Raw genomic sequence first — 12500 nt, 5'->3', positions numbered from 1 at the left:
TTCCTTTCTTTATTTCCTTTTTCTGTTTTCTTGTTTTCTTTTTTTTTTTTATTTTTTTTTCTTTTCTCTTCAACGATTCCGTCGTAAAACTCTGATCGGGATTATCTCGAGAAATTTTTAATCATCGGAATCGTTTCGGGGACAACGATAACTGTTCGTTCGGATATCGAAAAGCGTTCTTTCTAAGAAACAAAAGTCAATGTTTGTACATATGTATTTGAAAATCCTTTTTTCTTTTTTTTTTTTGTTATTCTATTTATTTCTTTTCTCTTTATTTAAACGTATTCACTTTACTCGTTCAAAATTTAATGAATAATTCGTATATTCAAAATTTATTACATTAAATATTATTATTATTATTATTAGCATTATTACTAGTATTATTATTATCGTTATTTATTAAAACGAATAATGTTATGTTAAACTAAACTGAGACAAACAAACAAAAAAAGAAAACAAAAGAAAGAAAGAAAAATAATATTTACAGAATCGCGATATAGAAATAAGAGTATAATAACTCGAGAATAAATTATTAATACACTTTGATCGTTCTCTTCTGGAACGAAAGTTTTCGCATAACTATTTCTCGGTATCATTATTCGAAACTAGTTTAGTTCAGTTTGGCTTGTAGCCGGAATTCCGTGTAAATTCATATGCGACTATATCGTAGACATTTTTGGTCTACGGGAATATGAAAAGTCAAAAGTTCGAAGCAGAAACGGTAACGGCAAACGGCAAACGGCAACTGCAATGTTATAGCAGAAAATACGAAAATCCTAGTGGAAAAATGAAAAAGTATAGAGACATTTTTATCGGCCTGTCAATTCGCTTCCTATAGTTACATACTCGGACGATATCCCGGTTGAAAGAATTCAAGAGGTTGTACGTACACAAACTCCGCTTGTCTTTTCGTATAAGAAAAGACGTCGAATGGATATCAAAATGGGTATCCAGAATTTTTCCACGAAAGAAAACAGATACGGTACAACGGTGCGAAATCGTTGAAATATTCGATGTATGAAATCGCCCGGTATAAAACTGTCTTGAATAATATCAAACTGAAAAGTATTCTTTCTTATATTAAATTATACGATATATAAAATTCACTTAAATATGTATCTCTTCGTTATTGTTTTATTATATCTGAGACAAAAAGTAGAAGAAAAAGAAAAATTAAATTATCTAAAAGAAAATATTCGTCGTTTATATAAAATCATTCGACATTTAAAAATACATATACCCATCTTTGTCGAATTATCTTGACAAAAAGAAAAAAAAAAAAAAAAAAACAAGAAAAAAAAAAGAGACAACAAAATTAGATATTAAATAAAATCATTATTCGCTCTTATAAAATCATACTATAAAGATTTTAATATTCCATCGTGTAAAAGAATCATTCGATATATAAGTAAAATCGTCGTAATTAAAATATCGTCCGTCATATCTACGACGCAAGAGGAAGAGAGAAGAAAAAAAAAAGAAAAAGAAAAAAGAAAAGAAGAGAAGAAAAATTTATCCCACGAAAAGATATTTGTAATCTGATATATGAAAGATATTTGATATTCGATATATGAAATAATTAACTGTGAAGAACAAAAAAAAAAAAGAAAAAAAAAAAAGAGAGAAAAGGAAAAAAAAACGTTCGATAAATATGTCTCCTTCGTTACTTCTATTATTACCTGACACCTTTTCTCCGTCCTTTTTCGTTCACGCTCAATTCCATTAAAAAAAAAAAATATATATATATATATTAGAAGATCTTACGTTCGCACTTATTTCGTCGTTTAGCCGAGAATCTACCGGAGGAAAATGTTGATGTGTCCCGGAAGACCACCCCAACCGATGCCGACTTCCGCTTATGGGGTGAGTTTTCATGTCACACAATCTTTTTTTTCCCCTCTCTCTCTCTCTCTCTCTCTCTCTCTCTCTCTCTTTATCACCCTCTATCTTTGTCTCTATCTTTTTATGAGAGTCTACTCACTTTATTAGAACGAAAAAGACAGAGACCGAGAAAGAGAGAGTGAGAGAGAAAGAGAGAGAGAAAGAGAGAGAAAAAGAGAAAGATATATATATATATATATAGAAAGTAGGAAGCTCGTGAAAGAAATAATTCGATTTGCAGTGGCAGATACCAAGCGGTTGCTATCTAAGGTACACCAGGATCTTCTCAGGGGCGTATGCCGTACAGCGTGCTTATCGGGAACATCGGCAGAATGGTTATCAAGACGCGAGGGCAGCTTATCACGAGATCCATCCCGTACAGAGAAACCAACCTCGAGCTCCACCACCACCACCTCCTCCTCCTCTTCTACCTTCTTCTTCTTCTTCCTCACCTTCATCTTCTTCTTCATCTTCTTCTTCTTCTTCTTCTGCTTCTTCTTCACGGATCTCCTCCTCGATGGCCTATCCTATTGGAGATTGTAAGTGTACTCGTCGCTTCATACCAAGCCCTGTGGCTTCTTGATAAAGAGGTTTGAAGGGGAATGAAAAAGAAGGGACAGGGTGGTTAGTAAAGAGGGTGAGAGGGATGGATGATCCTTAGTGGGAGGTTGGTGACTGGTAAGAGAGAACGGGACGACCCTTCTACGATATACTTTCTCTTCTTTTTTTTTTCTTTTTTTTTTCACTTTTCGCTTTGGTTTTCGGTTTATCTTTCTTTTATTTTATTTTTTTCTTTTTCTTTTCCTTTCTTTTCTTTTCTTTTTTTTTTTTTCTTTTTTTGATTGCGAAATTCGTCTCTCATCTACTTTGATAGTTAAAAAAAAAAAAAAAAAAAGAAAAAAAGCAAACACGTGCGCTCGTTCTTCCTTCAAATTATTCACTTCGTTTTTTCTTTTTTCTCCTGCTTTTTGTCTCTTTTCTTTTTTCCCCGTCTTTTTTTGCTTTTAACTCGTAAATATTTCGTTTTTGTAAATCCGCGGATGATGTGCGTATTATATATATATATATGTATGTATATATATATATTGTATAATTATGCGTTAAGGTACATAAGGAGAAATTGCATTTTAAAGTATATAATTATGTAGCATTACGTTTGAAAGTTTAATTAGTGATAGCATCCTCTTCCATGTTATTTTTCATATTTTCTATTTTCGCTTCTCACCGAGCAATGAGGAACCTCGAGTATTAAAAAGTGTGCGAATGGGAAACCCAACGATCGTTGAAAGTGCTCCTTTTCATTCGGTACTACAATTCTGTCATTCTGTTTTACGAATTTCATGGAAATTGAGAAAAAGAGAAAGAGAAAGAGTGATATATATATATATATATATATATATATATATATATATATAGAGAGAGAGAGAGAGAGAGAGAGAGAGAGAGAGAGAGAAATTGTTGAACTGAACGTACGGTTTTACGTGGAATATCGAATTTAAAATCGATGTACCTGTGTAAATATATATCACACTTTTGAAGGGTCATTCGAACACTTGGTTCACTTTGAAACCCTTTTCGAATCCCTTTTTTTTTTTTACTCATCGTAACTAAAATCCTTCATCTTCTTTTACATTTTATAACAATTTTATATATAGATACATTTTTTTTTGTTTGTAATTTTACATAAATATATAAAATATATACATATTTTTAAATATATATATATATATATATATATATATATATATCCGTCTCTTTTTTATTTTTTCATTTTTTTTTCTAGTATCAAATCTTTATCATCCCTTATCTCTTGAAATTGATGATATAATTATTTCACATTTATTTCACTTACAAATGACTAAATTTTCATGATAAAAAAAAAAAAAAAATAAAAAGTCCACGAAAGAGCCATCGTCGTCTTTCCTTTTTCTTTTCTTTCTTTTTTTTGCATTATTATTATGGTTTTTCTTTTTTCCTTTGTATGAAATTGGCCGCTTTCGCGAGTTCCGACGGTTTTCATTAAACTTCTTGATTACTATATGCATTTCTAATGGGAACAAAATTCCACGAAAGTCGTACATGAATTTATCTTGATGTTGAGAGATCCTCGTTTCTTTCTCTTTCTTCCCCTCTCTCTCTCTCCCCCCTTCTCTCTCGCTTTTTCACCTATTTTTTTCCTTCTCCTTTTTTTTTTTTTGTACCATTAACGGCGCAAGTGCACACGTTGTGAAGAGATTTGTTACATTCAGGATATTCCATTTAATGTTCTTGAAAAAGAGAAATAAAAAGAAAAAAGAAAAAAAAATAAAGAAAAGGAATAATAAATAAAGAATAAAAAAAAAAAAAAAAAGGGAAAGAGAAAATAAAAAAGCAACGCCATGCAGACGTTCACGGAAGTTGGAATTGTTTGATGGTGTAATAAATATCGTGTAACGCGTTCGAATGAACGACAAATTTTTCACTTTTCTTTTCTTGTCTTTTTTTTCTCTTTTTTCTTTTTTTTTTTTTCCTTGTCCTTCTCTTTCTTTTCAAGCGAAAGAACAAAAAGGAAAACCAGATGAGACGGCTTTCATAATAAACCAGCCTCATTTCGTTCTAAATCAATTAAGAATTTAATCGAAACAATTCGATCTGATTTAGCTCAACTAATCAAATCGATCTCTCTCTCTCTCTCTCCCTCTATCTCTGACTTATTTTTAATCTTTTTCTTTTTGTTTTGCTCTTCTTTTTTTTCTTTTTATATATATATATATAATTAAAGTTTAAAAGTAAAGGAGATCGGACAAGTGGGATTTTAAAATTTAATTTATTTGTTAGTTCGTCTCGCATCACATTCGAGATATAAGCGAATGGAGGATATCTATTAAATTCTTGCACGTAATTTTTTCGTCGACATTCGAAATACGCTCCGATGCATTTTTTAGCTCGATGGAATTCGAAGAAAGGCCACGGATTCTCGTTTCTCATTATTTCCATGGCATCCTTCGGTAAATTCTACCGAATGCGCTTACCACAAAATTAATGGCATCGCAAAAGCTTCTAACAAAAGGCTATCTATATCCCAACGCTTGGATCCCAACGAATCTGATATTCGTGATAAAGAAAAAAAAAAAAAAAGAAAAAAAAAGAAAGAGAGAAAAACAAAAAGAAAGAAAAGAGAGAGAGAGAGAGAGGGGGGGGGGAAAGAAAAAGAAAATCAGAATTTACTGCCATGAAAGGAAAGGGGGAAGAAAAGAAAAGAAAAGAAAAAAAAGACGGAAAGAAAAAGAGATAAATGTTAATTCGTCTTTTATATAAAATATTCCACAGTGATTTGACGTTAAATTTGAAACAAAAAAATGAAAAAGAAAAAAAAGGGTGAAAAAAGAAAAGAGAGAAAAAATAGAAGAAGAAAAAGACGAGGAACAATTCGACAATTGAATTGTCCGTAATAATTTGCAAAACAGTTTATCACATTGATCGTCTATTACATTTAGATTAGCCAATTTGGTTTTCGATCAAACGTTAATGGATCTTCTTGTCTCTTTTCGTGATGGTTGAATCCATTACAAAATAATGTTACCAGAACAAAATGTGAATCCATTAATACAATCTCTCTCTCTCTCTCTCTCTCTCTCTCTCTCTCTCTCTTTTTCTATCTCTCGAGATAGAGGAAGAACGACAAATGGAAGAGGAAGTGAAAGAGGAAGAGGAAGAGAAAGAAGACCGAAAAAAAAAGGAAGAAAAGAAGATAAAAAAAAAAAGGAAAACCTAGTTGGGAGAAGAGATGGTGGGGTTGTTAAAAAGAAGAAAGGGAAAAAAAAAGAAAAAAAAGAAGAAAAGTATTGGTCGCTGAACGTGAAAGCGTTTTAATGGATACAACAATGGTGATGCTTTCGAGAGAAATTTCGCGAGTCGACGGTTTCGATAGAGGATGATCGGCTTTAATGAAACTGTTAGATTAACGTGTTAGAGGGAGATGCGTTAGAGCGAAAGAGAAAGGCAAGGCCAAAAAGATATATATATATATATATACATATGAAGAGAGAGAGAGAGAGAGAGAGAGAGAGAGAGAGAGAGATGCTCTTCATCTCGGATAGCTTGCAGAGTCTGCGTTTTCGTCGTCGTTAGAATATTAGAAGGCTGAACAGGCAGACACCATGTTGTGTTATTATTCTGGCAACGTTTAAACGAACTTATCCATTATGAGAGTTCTGTGCATAGTTTAGCAAATAGTTGCTACCGGCCGACAACGTCGTCGTCGTCGTCGTCGTCGTCGTCGTCGTCGTCGTTGTCGTTTTATTATCGTCGTGGAACCGTAAGGTGATTAGCAAACGATAGCCGAACATAACAGTTTCCGTATATAAATATCCAAAACAAACGATAACTTCGTTTTATTTACTTTCGTCAAATAATTATTATACCTTGTCAATTGGCAAGTTAAATTTGTCTTTTGAATTCTTATCGATATAATTTTCTTTTAATTTTTATTTATATTTTTTCTTTTCTTTGTCTCATTTCTTTTTTTCTTTTTTTTTTCTTTTTTTTTTTCTTTCTTCCTCTTCCGTTAACTCTTGAGTAACGAAATCGATTCGATCGAATTTCTAAATTTTTATTGCTATTATTATTATTACTGTTATTATTGTTATTACTATTCTTTATTATTTTTCATTATTATTATTATTATTACTATTATTATTATTATTATTATTATATATTTCTTCTTCCTCTTTTTCTTATACCTTTCCCCTTTCCTCTTTGTTTTTCTTTCTCTTTTTTTCTCCTCTTCTTTTTCCCTTCTTTCTCTTTTTTTTCTTTTTAACAAATTGAATCTGGTCAACGGTTCGTTAAACATTCGTAGAAAATGAAATAGCCGGCGATGGAGGCAAACTTACGAAACCGCATAGAATCGACGATATTGTATTCTATGGTGCAAAAATCAAAGGTGCTCCCTTGGCGAGTAGAACGGCAGACAGTGAACACAGGAAACGCAAATAACGCGAAGTTATTCGTACTCGTTGCCAATGGAAATACTCGGTGACCTAAAAAAAAAAAAAAAAAAAAAAAAGAAAAGAGGAAAAAGAAAAAAAAAAGGAAGAAGAAGAAGAAGAAAAAAAAAAGTAAAAGAGAAGAAGAAAAACGAGCGAGAGCGAAAGAGAGAGAAAGAGAAAGAGAAAGAGAGAAAGAGTGAGAGAGAGAGAGAGAGAGAGTGAGAGAGAGAGAGAGAGAGAGAGAGAGAGAGAGAAGAATAGTGAAAGAAAGAGGAATCCTCGATATCTCTCGCATATTCGAGATCTGGATACGTATATTATCGTAGAAAACAAATAGTACGAGGGAAAATAGAATAGAATAGAATAAAGAGAGAGAGAGAGAGAGAGAAAAGACAAAGAAAAAAAAAAGACAAAGAAAAAAAAAAGGATACAAGGAATATGATTGGTACGATTGGCGAATAGATGGAAGAATATCGTTTGACTATGGTAGACGTTTCCTGTCGTTCAAGAGTTGACAGGAAAGAATACGCCGATCGATTCCTTCTATCATTTTCTATCTGATATTTCATGTTTGTTCGATCTTTACTATCCTAACATGAAGAACGATAGAGGAACGTTTCCATTGATTGTTGGTGGACCGACAAAATCGAACCCGACGGGATGCTGAGCGTCGTCGATTCAACCAAATTCATTTTAACCTTACAATCCTCGCCGCCGTTCATCGTCGAAAGCATTTTCGTTTTGGCATTTGTTATCCTATTGGCTGTACCATTGTTCGCCAATCTAATATTTTATCTCGTACGTATCACGAGGATTCCTTTAATAATCTTTATATAAATTAAATTGCCCGTTAAATTTTATTAACATAGTTATCAAAGTGATTATTCATTGGTGTTCGTTTGTATGTGACAGATGAGAGAGAGAGAGAGAGAGAGAGAGAGAGAGAGAGAGAGAGGGGTGTTTTTTCTTTCTTTTTTTCTTCTCTCCTCTTTTTCCCTTCTCTCGCGTACGCACATTTTTTTTTCTTGTTTTCTTTTTTTTTTTTTTTTTTTTCTTTTTTTGATATATTTTTTTCATACCTTCTTTCTTTGCTTTTTTTCTTTCTTCATCTCTCTTTTTTTCTTCTTCTTTCTCTCTCTCTTTGGACATAACGTCTTACTATAAACACACGACGTAAAGAGATTCACGTTGGTCCTTTTTGTTTTGCTTTTCGAACGATATGATCTTTGATTAAAAAAAAAAAGAAAAAAAGAAAGAAAGAAAGAAAGAAAGAAAGAAAGAAACAAGAAAAAAAGAAATTAAAGGAAAAGAAAAGAAAGGAAAGGAAAGGAAAGAAAAATGTGTCCTCGTTTTTGATGAATCACGTCAGTTCGCAAAGAAAATAGAAAAAAGAAAAAAGTAAATCATATCTACGGACAAAGACATATTTGGACGTACAGACAGCAGACAGATAGAGAGAGAGAGACAGACAGAGACAGACAGAGAGAGAGAGAGAGAGAGAGAGAGAGAGAGAGAGAGAAAGATTGATCAATAAGCATGTCCGCGGGCGATAATAACGCTTTTCATCGAATGAATCTCTTTGTTTGAATGCACTTCTCAAATTCCAAATATCTCTGCACTTTCTCGCGTCGGCTTAGGGGAAATCAAGGAACGAGAATGGATCGAACGGGAGATGGAATAAGAGGGATCCGAGAAGAAGGATAGCTACTGCTGGTTCACCCTCAGGCGGTTCAAATATAAAGGAATATCATCATGAAACTGGACGAGCGAGTATTAGGAGTTCGGAGGAGCGTATACGAAGGGCCGTTGTGATGCATTATCCAGCACCAATTCCAACAATCGATTCAAGTTCCAGTTCGGATTACGATTTAGAATTTAACGTAGATTCAAATCGTAGAACAGTATCAACGCCGAATCTTTGTTCAAATAGTATCGGTGATCGAGGTAGTCGTTACAAATTAAACAAGGATGACGTAGGACAATGCGATCAGAACAAATTCACGGATACATTAATTAAAAGAAATAATGAAATAAAGGATGTGCCGGTTGAAAGATCATCCTCGTTCGTTGTAACAAATTCCGAATTACCTATTATCGATATATCAACTTTCAATTACAATGCTTACCGTCATAAACTCATCGAGGCGAGTCTTAAGAAACGTTATAAAAATCATCAACCACCGGGCGACGTTATATTCAATTCTATACATTTAAATACGTCGGACTCTATGCTCGGTATAAGATTGAACGACAATTATGATCATAGTTTTTTCGATTTCATCGAAGAATATTACGACGCGACCTCTGGTATGAGCAAGAAAGAGGTAGAGTTTTTACATCCTTTGGATCATTTTCTTGTTAAGGGTATACGCAAACGAGAGACCAACGAAATAGGTACGGATACGATGAATCTTTATTATTCGAAAGAGACCGATCGGGATAGGGAGATCGTTGATAATAGTTACGTAGAATGTAAACGGAATAATACCAAATCGAAGAATAAGAATTTTTCTAACCAATCGAACGATAAAAAGGATTCGAGAATGGCGAGCAACAAAGCGGAACCGAAGGAATCAACGTACGGATCGATTGACTCGAGAAAGGATTCCGAATGGTTGAGGAAAGGGAGACACATTGGAGCCGGTGGTCTGGTTGATTCAAACTCGATTCGAAGAAAACTACGGAGAAGTTCGAACGTCGATCAAGTACAAACAAGGAAATACATTGGATCTAAGACGAGCAATGATATTGTCAAACCTCTACATAGAAAGTTGGCAACGTCGATCGTTAAAACTGATAGGGATTCCATTATAAACGTCAGTACGGCAAGTTCAAGCGAGTTGGATAGTAACCGTGACGTTACGTCAAATTATTCACGTGATTCCTCGGTTCCGTCTTCGAGAGATCGTAAAACAACGAGGAAACTTCTTCCATGGATCAACGGTAATCCCTCGGTATCGTTCAATAGAAAATATGGGAACAACAGGCCAGAGAAAAAGAAGACATTCGAGAAATCTAAAAGAGCTAAATTACGAACTACTGTCGAACGTTCCTCTACATTCGGTTCAAGGCCATACTCGCCAAGGCCAAGATCGGCAAATTTAACTTTAACGGAGAAAGGGAAAACGATCGAGGATCGTACGAAGAGCGAACGTATTGACGGTTTAAATGCCATAAAGAATTACGATTGCCTTGAAGGTATAGGATCGTTACGATCGAATTCGAAGGAAAATGAGATTTCTTCGTTCAATTCGATAAGACCGATGATACCTTCGAAGAACTTTGAACCATCGACGAACATTTCCTCGAGATTTTTGGTACCGAAGTTTCACGGTACCTTTGAAAATGACGATGGAAAATCAAGGGGTTCCCTCTGCGAGAATGTCGTTGGCATAAGTTCTCTAAAGTTTCAACATGAGGAACGTGATAATCGTAGATCACGTCAGGAGTCAAAGAATATGACGGACAATAATTTCGATTTAATTAATTCGATTAACGATAATAAAGAAATTTTCGAGAATTATGGAGAACGTTCGGCGAATTCAAAGTGTGATGGATCTTTCGAAAAAACGATCGGCGAATGTCGAACGACTACGAAAGTTTTACGCGAACGTTTCGTTAATTCGATCGATGACGAAAATGAATCAACGAAGAACATAAGAAACCTCCAATCGATTCTTACTCCTCGTAAAAATAACAACGAGATATCGATGCTCAATAAAGTGGGTTTGAATATTTCGATTAGGAAAAAGAATACACCGAAGAAAGTGATCACCGAGATGAAAAATGTCGACAAAACTCATGAGATCTTCACGAATGGAAATAGATCATTAATCAAGATGGATACGTGTCCTCGATCGGCCGTCGTATCAAGAGACACTTTGATATTGGATAAGAACGATTCGCGAACTCAAAAATCCTCGAACATTAATTGTCGTGACGAAATGACATTGGAAAAGGAAAGGCCGATACGTCGTAGATTGTCACGTGCCGATTCGAAAGTTGGTTTGGCCGTTCAAACGGGTTTAAAGAATTACATTAAAAAGTTGAAGCAACTGTTGAAGAACGACGGTAACATTGACACCGTCGATTTAGCGTCTTTGAGTTTGAAGGACGCTATATCACCCGAACTCGAATCGATCCTATCCGTTTCGGAATTGAAAGAGTTGCAGGATCTATTAAATGTAACCGAGATCAAGTCGAATTTGATCGATCAAAATGTTATTTAGAAATCGTCGAACTTTTTACGAGCACAAAATTTTTTTTCTTGCTATTTCCTTTTTTTCTTTCTTTTCTTTTCTTTTTTTTTTATTTTTTTACAAACACACACACACACAAATATATATATATATATACAAGCACTCGCTAACCCAATAACAATAAATCGTTATAAGATCGAACCTGTAGGAAGAAATTTTATATAAATATTCACGAGCTTTATCAACGAGCTTAATCAATATATATGTATATATATTTATATATAAATTTATATATATATATATATATATAAATTTTTTTTTTGTATTAAACAATTATCGTACATTTTTTTGCATTTTATTTCTCTTTTCATTTATTTATTTATTTTTCTTCTTTTTCTTTTTCTTTTCATCCTCGTAGATAAATAGCGGATTCGTTTGGATTTCTGTACGGCAAATTTGGAAACACTTGTATTTTATAAATAGATAATATTTTTCTACCCTTTTCGTCGAGTTCTCTTTAGAAACGAAGAAGATTTACGGGATCATAGTAGATGTTAACCAGCTTCTACGTTCGAAGAATTTTTATCAAACACACACACACACAAACACACATACTTTCTCTCTCTCTTTCTCTCTCTCTCTCTCTCTCTCTCTCTCTCTCTCTCTCTCTCTCTCTTTCTCTCTTTCTTTCTTTCTTTGTTCTTTCTCTTCTTTTTCTTCTCATCGACGTTGATTCGACGCTCAATGATTCTCGCGATCGTTATGATCATTGATTTACGATCGAGGACGAGAGTTCGACTCGTACGTCGTTTCTTCGGTGATTTATGTGAACGTAACTACACGAGGAAGAGTAAGAAAAGATGATAGAAGATAGAAGTAAGAAGAGTAAGAAAGAGAAAGAAAGAATAAGAGAGAAAGAGATTGAAAGAGTAAGGGAGAAAGAGATAGAGAAGAGCTCAGTTAACAGTGCACTATTAATAATGCATAAAAGGAAACGAGGGCAGCTACGACAACGACAACGACGAAGACGACGATGACAAAGACGACGACGACGACGACGACGACGAAGACGACGACGACGACGACGACGACGATGGCGACGACAACGACGACGACGAAGTCAAGGAGATGAAAGAGGTAGAGAGCACTGTAGAAAACAGAGACGGTAACTATGAGGACAGAGAGATAAAGAGATAAAGAGAGAGAGAGAGAGAGATGGAATTCGAAATTGCTATTAAAATAATAAATTATAAATTTTTATCATATTAAAATTAAAATAATCTATATTGATGGGTATAGATCAAATAAAATTGATTAACATAAATTCGAATTTTTTTAATAGTAAATTTTAATAACTATCATTTGCAGTACACTCGCAATATTTCACTATAATATTTTTTTCTTTATATATATATATATATATATATATATATATATATATATATATTCA

General features: G+C 33.8%; 2 protein-coding genes across 8 annotated transcripts in view; both read left to right on the top strand.

Annotated features, from left to right (window-relative positions):
- Positions 1-12500, top strand: part of LOC124948043 (fibrillin-1-like) — a 146656-nt gene that overhangs the window by 129416 nt on the left and 4740 nt on the right. For 5 of the 7 annotated variants that reach the window (XM_047491083.1, XM_047491085.1, XM_047491084.1 and 2 more), the window contains 2 exons: positions 1789-1863; positions 2123-2420. In XM_047491083.1, coding sequence (XP_047347039.1) covers positions 1789-1863; positions 2123-2420 — 373 coding nt within the window. Of the gene's footprint in view, positions 1-1788; positions 1864-2122; positions 2421-8499; positions 8519-12041; positions 12216-12500 lie in introns of those variants that run through there. The other 2 variants (XR_007100584.1, XM_047491086.1) reach the window with 2 other exon arrangements.
- Positions 7005-11365, top strand: LOC124948044. Its single transcript, XM_047491089.1, has 2 exons — positions 7005-7649; positions 8489-11365. The coding sequence occupies exons 1-2, from the start codon at positions 7512-7514 to the stop codon at positions 11078-11080; spliced, it is 2730 nt and encodes a 909-aa protein (XP_047347045.1). The 5' UTR covers positions 7005-7511; the 3' UTR covers positions 11081-11365.

The sequence above is a fragment of the Vespa velutina genome, chromosome 3, assembly GCF_912470025.1.
Source record: "Vespa velutina chromosome 3, iVesVel2.1, whole genome shotgun sequence".
NCBI lineage: Eukaryota > Metazoa > Arthropoda > Insecta > Hymenoptera > Vespidae > Vespa > Vespa velutina.
This window is presented reverse-complemented; position numbering and strand designations above follow the sequence as displayed.

What these genes read in the sequence shown, in the direction of transcription:
- LOC124948044 (XM_047491089.1), top strand. Translation starts at nt 7,512, where the DNA reads ATGCTGAGCGTCGTCGATTCAACCAAATTCATTTTAACCTTACAATCC. An exon ending in CCAATCTAATATTTTATCTC is followed by an intron (nt 7,650 to 8,488) that starts GTACGTATCACG and finishes GCGTCGGCTTAG; the next exon opens with GGGAAATCAAGGAACGAGAA.